This window comes from Pelobates fuscus, chromosome 7 (assembly GCF_036172605.1).
Source record: "Pelobates fuscus isolate aPelFus1 chromosome 7, aPelFus1.pri, whole genome shotgun sequence".
Classification (NCBI taxonomy): Eukaryota; Metazoa; Chordata; class Amphibia; order Anura; family Pelobatidae; genus Pelobates; species Pelobates fuscus.
The window spans coordinates 108,809,256-108,821,822 of NC_086323.1; the positions used below are offsets into that span (position 1 = coordinate 108,809,256).

Sequence of the window (12,567 nt, forward strand, 5' to 3'; positions counted from 1 at the left end):
GCCCTCTCTACTTTACGTCTGCCTCTGCTGGGGTGGGGGGCTTGATTGCATGCCATGGAGTGGGGGGTCAGGGGGCAGGGTCCAGGGGGCCCAAGCAAATGCTTGCCCAGGGTCAAATCAATATGAAAGACGGCCCTGTATAGGATACCCCAGCATCATCTTAGTGGGTCTGCAAGAAGTCTAATGCAACTCACACATTCCACCTTGTGAAAATGCACTATAATGGTTTTGTATGTTCTCCTATTGAAATATGCCCATGTTCTTATTTTTTGCTGAACATTCAACAAATGTGCAGCAGCTCTCAGATGGCCATTTAATGTCATTCCACAAAATGTCAGGTATCTGTGCATGATATTGTAACTAATTTCCTAGTAGCACAGTCTGATCTTGTTTGATCTTATGTTCCTATAGTACATTTTTGCTTCTCCATTTTTGAAGTCTGGTAGAACCTGGTCATAAGATTGCTACCTATGCCAGTTTCTACCTGTTTTAGATAATCCTACGTGGAGAGATCTTTGACCTGATGACTGTCAGCATCTCTCCATTCCTGACCTGGAGATATCTGACTTTGCTCTACTCTACCAGGTTCAAGATCTATCAGACAAGACCCAGTAAATCAACAAAAATGCCACAGGATCTCACCCACAAGGGCTCCTCCTGAAGACTGAGTAGTGAAGGATTCTATTTTGACTTAAAAATATCACATTGTATTGTTTGACAATTCAGTCTTTTGCCTTCCTAAGCAGCATGCCATGTGCTATTAACACAGCAAAGGGCTGTAATTCAAGTCATTTAAAATTAAAAAGGAAGTACCTTTCAATTCTATTTTAATGTTGATTTATTTTTCTAATTCTATTACATTCTAAATTTACACTGCAAATGTTTCATTGCGTTTATTGATTTTTATCCAGAACAAACCAAATAATTTTGACATGTTTTATTATTCTATTAGTCAAGAAAGAAAATGTGATCAATAACCTATTCAGAGCTGCCAGCTTTTGGAGCCATAATATGTGAGAACTGTTGCTTTGCCCAGGGAATATATCCAATAAACTAGTCTTTTAGAATCAGAAATGAGCCATGCATACCCACTCTGCCCTGGAACAAATACATAGATATTGGGAGTATGCATACTGATTTCTCGGAAACGTGTGATTGTAAGAAGAGATGCCAAAGTTATCTATCCTCAAATAGTATAAATTAGTATAATTTGCAGATTGACATGAAATAAAACGACCTTCATGTCATACTAGAATCATGTAATGTGTTTACAGAATTCTTGTTTTGTAGCTACTACAAAAGGAAAAATATATTTATGAATTGATATATATTGATAATATATTGCTGGACCTGGTAATCTCAGACTGTAGGGGTAGGAAACCTTCAGCCTTCCTGATGTTGTGGACTACATTTCCCGTAATTCTCTCATGGACATAATGCTGAAAAATCAAGGGGAGATATAATCCATAACATCTGGGGTGCCAAACGTTGCCTTGTCCTGCTCTAGTGCAAAAAAAAACAAATGCACTGTTATATATGTAATTATATAATAGAACATTGCAAGCTGATATATTTTCAAATGGAAAATTGTGACTCTTAATAGGAGTAAGAAGATGTGTCAACGTGCCTATCGACTTGCCTAGTATTTAGCAACCAATATGTGTATGTGATGCAATTACGTGCTCGGGTTTCAATTTAACATTCATTGATGTAATGCTGGTACCATTCTATTTTCTCACCTCCCCTCCCCCCCAGCATTACCCTTTGTTCCCACTAACAATACATTGTATGTTACATCAACAAATATAGCTGTATTATCCTGAGAATATAAACATCAGGGAGTTATGAGAGTTGTTGTTCAGCTTTCCTCTTTTTATTAAAAATAAGCGTGAGAATATCACATTCTTCATTGTGTAAATATTTTACCTTCACATGGCACACATTGTTCTATATAGCCCCCCTCATCTGTCATCATGCTGCCATACCCAAAAAAAATTCTAGAACAGCTTTTCAGTTTTACACATTTGTACAAGAACTGTTCAAGATGAGCTATTTTTAGCTAATGTGAATAAGGTACATGCTAACTTGTCAGTAAAATGAAGAGAGGAATATATAGTCTTAAAATTCATGTGTCATGTACAGCATTTGGACTAAATAATTAACAGCCTCCCATTCCTATTTCCTATTTCTCTTCCCATACTCACTTCATGGGTTTGAAGAGGGCTTGTCCATAGTTGGGGAAGGTCATCAGTAGTTTGAGCTGTGTCCCACCAGGTATCTGGACTATAAGGAGATGAGCAAAATGTGCATTTAAATGCAGACAAAGTGTCATGGCATAATCATTCCAAAGGTTAGGGTATCAGTTAACATAGCATTTATTCTATGTACTGATGATGCAAATGAGACTAATAATGATACTTGGTAACGTTAAATGAACTAAAGTGTCTATTTCCATAACTCTTATTTTAGTATTTACCTTTTTTTTTTTTTTTTTTTCCATTTTCTTTTTCTTCCCACTACAAAGTATACAGCTTGGATTTTACTCTTTTTGAGAATTGAGATAAAATATGCAAGTTCCAATTTACTTTTCCCATAGAAAATGTTAAGATTTTTAAACACAGACTAATAACTCTCATATATACAAATCAGCCTTGAATCTCATTTGTTGGAAGCAGAAAAAATTGGCAAGCGAAAAGATCAGAGTGACTTTGACAAAGGTCACAGGACACATTCAGAGGTCTTGTGGACTCCATGCCTCGACACATCAGAGCAAGTTTGGCAGCACGAGAGGGCTTAAACAATATTTGGCAGGTGGTTTTCATGTTGTGGCTGATCAGTGTACATTTCATCAACAAGTGTCATAGCATTACGATTTAGTATGAATAAACTAAATAAAAATAGTTACAAATATTTTGGACAATAAACTGCAATTGGACAAGAGTTGATTGGAAAGTTTATTACCTGATTGCAGAATACGCTGCGAGGACAAATCTTTTAACAGAATAGGAATGAGTGGATCTTGTCTTGGGTATAGCTCATAACGATTGATCCCTATGTGAAACTTCAGCCATGAAGGGTAAGTGTCCTCTGGGGTTTGCCCTGTTGGAAGGACAAACTGCATATCAGCACTGACCCTGAAAAAAGATATAACGGAAGTAAGTTAGCCATTGAGTGAAATCGTGTAAAAATAAGTAAACGTGCAATTGGGAATGAAAGACAAAGTCTTTAATGTAGATATGGTAGCTTTTAATAAACATTGCCTTTATTAAAATACAAAACTTTAGTGATTTGAAGTGGTCATGGTGCCGAGATCTGTATAAGGAGTTTAAGCACTTTGCTGACGGAGGTGTAACTCCACATATGGCAAGCCATTGGTTTTTCATTAGACAGCCAGTAAGCTAATGACAATTCTGCCAGCCCTGTAATCTAACGACAATTCAGCTGATGCACTCAGCCAATGAATGAGCGGCAGGATCTGCATCCTGTTTCTACAGAAGTTGTTCACCTATTCATTTAATGCAGCCAAGCAGCATGGGACTTAGTCTTCAGACTAACATTAACTATCAATATTTCCATCAATAGCAGGCTGTTCTGGATATGATGTTTGGAGTAACCTTCTAAGAGTAACTCGGAGTAACAGTGATAAATGTAATCACCATAGAAACCAATGGAGTGTTGCTGTTCCATTTTGAGAATTGTGCCCCATAATTGATCATAATACATACCCTTATTATGTTTAATTATTATTCTGGATCTGAAATGGCTGCATGCTAAACAGGGCCAAACATTTGTTTATTTCTGTTTTATTTAATAATAATTATACATATATTGCACATACAAGTTTAATACCTGTTAGTAAAAAAATATTTTCATCGAGAATTTCTAATCTTTGTTTTGGGGTAAATAAAAAATTGTGAGTAAATACATGTCAGCTTATTTAGCAATATTTGAATTGTCCCCCCCCCCCCCATTGGAATTAGTGTAAGACCCACTGATATTGGGGTACTGTGAAGAAGTAATGGGCTTAACACAATATGGGCATAAGGTGGAACTTGAAGCCCCATATTTGTTTGCTGAGATAAGTGATTTTAAGTAGCCTTATAGAATTTGAAAATGTATTTTATGAGTGCGCTGTTCCTTAATCTGTATTATGTATAAATGTTGGTCAGTCACTACGGCAGCGCCATTCCTAGATGATGCATTGTCTGGGTGTACCCCAATTCCCTTTTGTTTTTACTAAAGACCCAAGGCTGTCCCTGTATACATACACTATATTCCCTATACACAAATAATATACACATGCTACACCCCCTATACACACACTATATCCTATACACACACATGCTATATCCCCATGTGCACACATTACACCCCCTATACACACATGCTACATCCCTATGCACACACAGTGCACCCCTATGCAAAACACTACATCCCCTATAGATACATACCACACACATACACTTCAGCCGATATAGATATATATAAAACACACTACAGCTCCTAATACAAACACATGCAATGCAGACACACAATTTTTCCACAATTGTTTGCCTCATGTTTGAGTTTCAACTAAGGCCTAGAACCACCACTGTGTGTGTATGTGTGTGTGTGTGTAAAAAAAATGAAACTGTCACGGAGTGTAACCCTAACACGCAGAGTATAGGATAGCAAGGAATAGACAAAAGAAATATACAAGTCTTACCGGCCTTAGGGTGGCCGGACTTAACATTAGACAGAGAAAAGCGTAGTCGAAATAAGTCGAGCCAAGGTCAGGGTAACAGAGAGACAGCGAATACGAGAACCAGCCAGAGTCAGATACACCGTAATAATCAGAAGAGCAAACAAGACAGGCAAGGTCAACGAGAAACTCAGAGTCAGGACACTAAGCCAAGGTCAATACCACAATACAATTCAAATCACTAGGGTACTGGGAACAGAAACCACAATAGGGCACAGAATCTAGGGCCTGGTAAGTTTAAATACCTTTATTTTTAATTTGATAGTCCACGTCATGCCTGCGCCCCAAAATGTGCGTGAATGGGGGAGACAAAATGACGTGGGCCAATAGGAGCCAACCGCAAGATTAGGCTCCCATTTCTTTTTTAAGAACGTGCTCGCAGTGCTCGCAGCATTCCCAATACTGTACAGGCCGCGAGTCTGATCAGGGAGCTGCCCTACAATACCTATCAGACTGAACCTTCTGCCTACCCGCAGATTTCACCAAGGAACACTGTACCTGCTCCCAAGTACTATGTATACCAACCAAATGTTTGTCCAGAACCGGCATTTCCTGTGAAGAAAATGCGGGCGGGAGAACAACAGGAAGTGGGCCATAAACAACATAAAAAGGACTGTTACCAGAAGACTCATGCGTAGCATTATTGCGAGCATTATTATTCAGCCCAAGGAAGCAGGTCAGACTAAACATTCTGGTGATGGGAAACAAAACAATGTAGGTATTGCTCCAGGTACTGGTTGGCACGCTCAGCAGCACAATTAGTCTAGGGGTGATAGGCAGAAGAAAAGAATAAAGAAATACCCATCTCTGAGCAAAAGGCTCTCCAAAACCAGGACATGAATTGTCTACCTCTGTCAGAAACAATGGAATTAGGTATACCATGTAATCTAAACACCTCCCTGGTCAATACTATAGCCAGCTCCTTAGAGGATGTCAGCTTGACTAGGGGTACGAAATGAGCCATCTTAGAGAATCTATCCGTTATCATGAGGATGACTGTATAGGCGTTAGAAGGCGGTAAGTCAACAATAAAATCCATTAATACATTGGACCAAGGTCTGTCAGGTATAGGTAAAGGATGTAATAACCCACAAAGAACTCCACGAGAATATTTCACACTAGTGACGCAGGCTTGCACATACTCTTTAATGTCTCTGCAGGAAGTGGGTCTAGGTGACCTTGACCCACTTCCTGCATCCACTGGGTCCTCCAAATTAAGCATCTATGCTAAGCCAGCTTAGTTTAAGTGGCTCAGAATCATGTGAGTTGGACCAGAAAAGCACTTATACACTTTATATGTTTACGGTATAACGCTATGGTCTTTTTTTCTGTTATTTATAGATTCCACACAGTTTTGCTACATTGTGGTATTTATACAATTTGTGTGCGCTCACCTTTTCCTATATATTGTATTCACTGTTGTTGTGTGTGATTTTTGAGTGATTCACACAGGTGATAGAGCACTTCACTTTTATCATATGTATTTTAATGTCTCTGCACATACTGGGCCACCAGAAGTTTCGAGACAAAGCAGAAAATGTTTTGTATATACCAGGGTGTCCAGCCGTCTTAGTATCATGAAAAAGGCACATTAAGTCATGCCTTTCAGAAAGAGCTACAAACAATTTATCAGAAGGTGTGTCTATGGGAACACCATTTTGTTTGGATTGTATGTCTTTCAATACAGAAGAAGAAATAGAAAGCAGGCCGGTAGCAACAATCCTGTCAGGGGGAACAATAGGGGTAAGGTCCATCTCTTGGGTATCTGTAGTCTCAAATTGTCTGGATAGAGCGTCAACTTTGGTGTTACGGTTACCGGGTCTATAGGTTATGAAAAAGTTAAAGCGGCATAAGAACAGAGACCACCTGGCTTGTCTAGAACATAACCTTTTAGCTTCGCTAAGATAAGACAGGTTTTTTTGATCTGTAAAAATTATAACAATTATAACAAGATCCTTAGATCCTTCCAAGAGGTGTCTCCATTCTTTAAGGGCTACGATAATAGTAAGGAGTTCTCTGTTGCCAATATCGTAATTCCTTTCTGCTTTAGACAATTGCTTAGAATGGAACCCACAAGGATGCAAAGGCTTGTCAATGGACTCTCTTTGGGATAGAACAGCTCCCAGACCCACCTCAGAGGCATCAACTTCCTGTATAAATGGCAAGGATGGGTTTGGGTGTTTCAAGATGGGAGCTGAAGAAAACTCGGATTTTAGAAATTGGAAAGCTGAAAGTGCTTCAGAGGTCCAGGAATGAGAATCAGCATCCTTTTTTGTTAAACGAGTGATAGGCGCAATGATGGAAGAAAAGTTCTTAACTTTCTGAACCTTCTATAATAATTTGCAAAGCCAACAAAGGGCTGGATGGCTTTTAGTCCGTGTAGAAGGTGCCAGTCAATGACGGAAGAGAGTTTTTGAAGATCCATACGAAAACCAGCAGAAGAGACTAGATAACCCAGGATTTGCACCTCAGTCTGATCAAACAAACACTTCTCGAGCTTACAATAAAGACCATTGGCTAATAGTGTCTATAGAACTTGTTTGAAATGAATGTGGTGTGTATGCAGGTCAGGGGAATAGATCATAATGTCATCCAGTTAAACAATAACAAAAGAATGTATAAACTCCCTCAGCACATCGTTGATAAAATCCTGAAACACTGCTGGAGCGTTACAGAGACCAAAGGGCAGTGTACTCTTAATGGCCACTCCTAGTGTTAAAGGCAGTTTTCCACTCATGGCCCTCTTTGATATGCAGTAGGTTATATGCATCTCTGAGATTTAGCTTAGTAAAAATTGTAGCCTGTTTCAATCTGTCAAACAACTCCGTGATTAAAGGAATAGGGTAGGTGTTTTTATGGTGGTCTTTATGGTGATCTTATTTAAACCTCTATAATCAATACAAGGCCTCAAATCACCTTCTTTCTTCGATATGAAAAAGAAGCCAGCCCCAGCTGGAGAAGATCTCCTGATAAACCACTTCTGTAACGATTCTCTGATATATTCCTCCATAACAAGGTTTTCTTGTGGGGACAAAGGATGCACCCTACTCTTGGGAAGAATAGTGCCAGGTAGTAAATCAGTCGTACAGTCATATTGTCGATGGGGTGGTAATTTATCTGCTTCTCTTTTATCAAAAACTGTTTTCAATTATATGTACTGTGGGGGTACAACAGTAGATAAAGGAGGAGCTGTAGGAACATTAATAGAATTTAAAGGAGTAACATTAGTGATACATGAGTCTTGACATATGGTACTTCATGATTCTATCTGACCTGTTTCCCAAATAATAGAAGGGTTGTGTTTGGACAGCCAAGGATAACCCAGCACGATTTCACAAGAGGGAAAAAAGAGATAACTTGGAACTGATTTTTTCAGTATGTAACATCCCTGTAGTGATAAGAATAGGAACTGTTTCGTGAGTAATCACTGGAGAACGTAAAGGTCTACCATCTATGGCCTCAACGGCCAAGGGTGTTTATTTCTACCTTAAGGGTATTTTGTATCTCCTGACAAAGGTGGTATCTATGAAATTTTCAGCCACTCCTGAGTCAACCAAGGCTTGAACGTTCCCTATATCAAAAGTGTCATTCATAAGCAGGGAAAAAGGGAAAAGCAATCTATTTAGAGGCAAGTGAAGGGACTAGGTGCGAGAGCTTTCCGGATGAACAGGACACTCTCTTCACATATGTCCTTTCTTACCACACTAAAGACAGAGACCCTCCTTCCTTCTAAATAGTTGTTCTGCTTCAGAAAGCTTAGTAACCGCTAACTGCATAGGTTCTGCCTCTGGAATGGTAGCTTTCTCAGGATTGATGACCGCGGGTGAATTGGAAATAGCAATGCACCTATTTCTTGTTCTGGTATACTGTCTCTCTCATATTCTATTATCTATATCGATGAGGTAGTCTATAAGATCTTCCAAAGCAACAGGGAGTTCTCTAGCTGCTACCTCATCTAATATAACATCAGACAATCCCTCTATAAAAAAGAGAGATAGGGTCGCACTCAGTCACAACAGTTAAACACAGGGTGCTACTGAGCATGGGTCAGCAAAAAACCCCAAGAGATATATACAAAATAGAAAAAATCTCAGGCACTCACTGTGATTGTTCTTCAAGCAGGTTTATTGCAACATTTCGACCTCAATGAGGTCTTTTTCAAGCTTGAAAAAGACCTCATTGAGGTCGAAACGTTGCAATAAACCTGCTTGACGAACAATCACAGTGAGTGCCTGAGATTTTTTCTATTTTGTATAAATCCCTCCATAAAGGCAGAGACAAGACCACTATTGGTCCAATCTACTTGAGAAGCCAAGGTACGGAACTGAATAGTGTATTGGATCCTTGTTTAATTCTCATTAAGGCTTTAGCTGCGTTTTTGGGCTTATTAGTAGTATCAAAGGTCCTGCAAAATGCCATCAAGAAAGCCTGATAGTTATTAGCCAAAGGACCGTTAGCCTCCCATATAGGATTAGCCCACTCAAGTGCTTTATCTGTGAGCTGTTGCATGAGGAATCCCACTTTAGCTCTATCAGTAGGAAAAGATCAGGGGGACATCTCAAAGTGGAACTCCACTTGATTAATAAACCCTCACGTGTCATGGCATTACCTCCATACCTAGGAGGAGGAGTCAATTTAGACAACACATTGTTAGAGGCCTCTGGCATAGAGGATACTGGTGGAGGCGGTACGGAGACCTGTATGTCAGGGGTTAAACATGCAGTTCTGGCCATAAGAGTCTGCAACACCTGAGCAAAAACGAGAACTAGCCAGAGTCAGATACACAGTAATAATCAGAAGAGCAAACAAGACAGGCAAGGGTTAACGAGAAACTCAGAGTCAGGAAACAAAGCCAAGGTCAATACCAGAATACAATACAAATCACTAGGAACGCACTAACGGGTACTGGGAACAGAAACCACAATATGGCACAGAATCTAGGGCCTGGTAAGTTTAAATACCTTTATTTTTTATTTGAATTGTCCACGTCATGCCTGCGCCCCAAAATGTGCGTGAAAGGGGGGCAACAAAATGACGTGGGCCAATGGGAGCGAACCGCAAGGTAAGGTTCCCATTTCCCCTTTAAGAAAGTGCTCGCAATGCGAGCAGCGTTTCCAATACTGTACGGGCCGCGTGTCCGATCAGAGTGTTCTCGCTGTGCTGCCAGGTGCAAGGAGCTTCCGAGCCACATGCGGCTCGCCTGGAGGTAGGAGTGCTCGAGCCGCGTGTGACTCGATCAGATGTCCCCTGCCGGCTCGCGGACCGGGTAAGTACCATTACAGAAACTAGCTTGGCAACCCTTAACACTGTTCTATTAATTTATATCGTTTCAGGTAGTTTAGCCATGGACACTAGATGCATGGACTATTGGTGGCTTCCAGGTGATTTGTGTTCCCTGTAATGTATTCCTCTGTAATGAAAGGAATCTTTACAGATAGTTTAGTATGCATTGAAGAGATGACATACATTTTGTAAAGCTTCTTCGCCTGCTTACTTTATTGTGTATTTGGGGTTCTATCCTACTACAATCGATCATAAAGTCTTTGAATTCCTACTCAAATACAGTGACTTCATTGTTGAAAGTGAAAAAAAATACATTATCAGGCATTTTAATGGTCCAACTAGAATAAATGACCAGATAGCAGAATGCTTGGCTTTTAATGATAGAAACGTGAAGCTGTTTGAGTCAAAGAGCATAACTCCCACAGTGTATTGATCGAGTCTCACATCATGAGAAAACTGAAACATGTTCTGGATAAAAACATATTGCTTTCGTGAGCAGAGGACAGAAGGTCAAATATAAAGTCAGCTTTTATTGCCAGCAGAAAAGTAGGCTTGTAGAAATCACTTCATAACACTGCTCCTAACATACCTATCCTCACTAGCACACAAGTATGTGCCATCCAGGTTGCTACGTTTGGCCAAAGACCTCCGTCTATCCTCTTCACTCGCACCACTGATCCCCACTTTCATGACTTATCTACGACTGCACTGTTGCTATGGAACTCCCGTCCCCGCTCTATTAGACTCTCACCCAGTCTCCATTCCTTCAAAAAAGAAATCACAGAGAACTCACTTCTTCAAGTATTTCAATGAAACTGTTAACAGTTTCCCCTCCCCACACCTCACTAACTTTGAACCTTGATTCTTCGCCTGCAACTGTGTCACCTAAAAATCGAAGACTTCAATATAAACTCTTATAGCAACCTACTTTTCCCGTACATGAAACACATCTTATCCTTACCTCTCTTTTTACACGTTTGAAATGGTCGGTGCTTACTGACATAGTAAAAAAAATAATGTAAGAATAACAAGCACACATGCTATTTCAGAATTGATCAAATTTTAAAGTCCCAGATTACAAGGGAAAACTAATTTTAGTGGAACAGAACATAATTATTGTTATTTCATGTCATTCACTCTGATGAAATTATGTGGAAAACCCAGATTCTACTGCTAAAAACAATAATCTCTTTCTTTGAAACAGCGGATAATCGTGGCAACCTGAGATTTGTCAGTCCATGCATTTTAGAAAAAGCAAGCATTAAGCACGTAAAATTATAGAATGTTCCTAGGTTTATTTTGCAGTCAGGAGACAGTATTCTCATCCATGCATTTTAGGTTTACTAGTTTACTACCAGTGATGTAGATTCCAAGATTGTATTTGCCTGCTTGGGGTTTTTACCAATCAGAATACAGCTTCAGTTATTATTTTCCATCTGTTTAACCCTTCAGCACGCACGCACGCACGCACGCACAAATAAACACACACACACACACACTTTAATGAAATGTAAAAAAAAATTATAAAAATAAAAATGAGTTAACTGTAACAATTATCTTACTATACGTACTGTACAGTTCTTCTATAAAATAGCTAAATGTGTAACAGGCCAGAAAATGGTGTTATGGTGCAAGGAGGTCTGGTGTCACTACCTTTTCACACAAAGGTTTATATAACTAGCAATATGCGAAAAACTCAAGCTTTGACTCAATCAAACTTTGTACCTGTTACTATGCAAGCACAAAAGAGATTCTCTCCACTGTATTCAGGAAACCAATTTTATATTCTCACCTTTTTATTATTTTTTGATAGCACAAAAAAAAACCCCAAACAACTCTGCTCACCATTCGTCACTCCCGCTGCCCTTCAGAGTAAATTTTTCATTAGGATTAACTTTAAATAGTTTGTCTTCTTCCTTTATTGTTGGCATACGGGTATTATACAGAGGGTGACGGAAGAGAGCATCCAGCTTTGAACCAGAATATTCTTTTGCTGATTTCTTTAAAATCTGGAATTCAGCAGGCTTTTCCTTAATCCCTTGAATGATGTCCATCGAAGATACATGTGTGGAACTATTGCTGTTGCTGCTAATGTCCTGCAGCGCCCTCGCAGGAGGAGGTTTTCGAACATGGTGAACCTTACTTCTGGGGTGGTTGTCAGAAGAACAGGGGCAAGAAATGATGGAATATGAGGATATATCTAGAGCAAAGTGCATAATGAAGGTGAGAAAAAGGAGCAACAGGACCATCAACTTAAATCTCCTCTGGACAAAAAAATGAAGATAGCGGATCATTTCAAAGAATCAAGCTAAATCTCGAGAGGTCTAAAATAATCCTGGATGTAGAAGCACAAAAAGAAAATAATGTATTCTTGAAGGTGAAAAAGAAGAATAAAAGCAATTACTAAAGAATACTAAAACCTATAATATTGGTCCAGAATGTGCAAAAAATGCTTCTTGTCTGATGTTCTTGTTGCAGAAAGAGTAAAAAGGTCGAAAACATTTTTGGTGGAAAGTTTTTCTAACAGCATTGTGTCAATAGAG

The 12,567-nt window shown here is 39.3% G+C and overlaps 1 protein-coding gene across 1 annotated transcript in view; it reads right to left on the minus strand.

Annotated features, from left to right (window-relative positions):
* LOC134568090 (extracellular serine/threonine protein kinase FAM20C-like) overlaps positions 1 to 12,336 on the minus strand; it is a 45,604-nt gene extending 33,268 nt beyond the window's left edge. Inside the window, exons 1-3 of the mRNA XM_063426380.1 lie at positions 11,870 to 12,336; positions 2,962 to 3,134; positions 2,205 to 2,283 (exon numbers count right to left, since the gene is read on the minus strand). Coding sequence (XP_063282450.1) covers positions 2,205 to 2,283; positions 2,962 to 3,134; positions 11,870 to 12,318 — 701 coding nt within the window. The 5' untranslated portion in view covers positions 12,319 to 12,336. The remainder of the gene's footprint in view (positions 1 to 2,204; positions 2,284 to 2,961; positions 3,135 to 11,869) is intronic.
* Between the last annotated feature and the right edge of the window lie 231 nt (positions 12,337 to 12,567).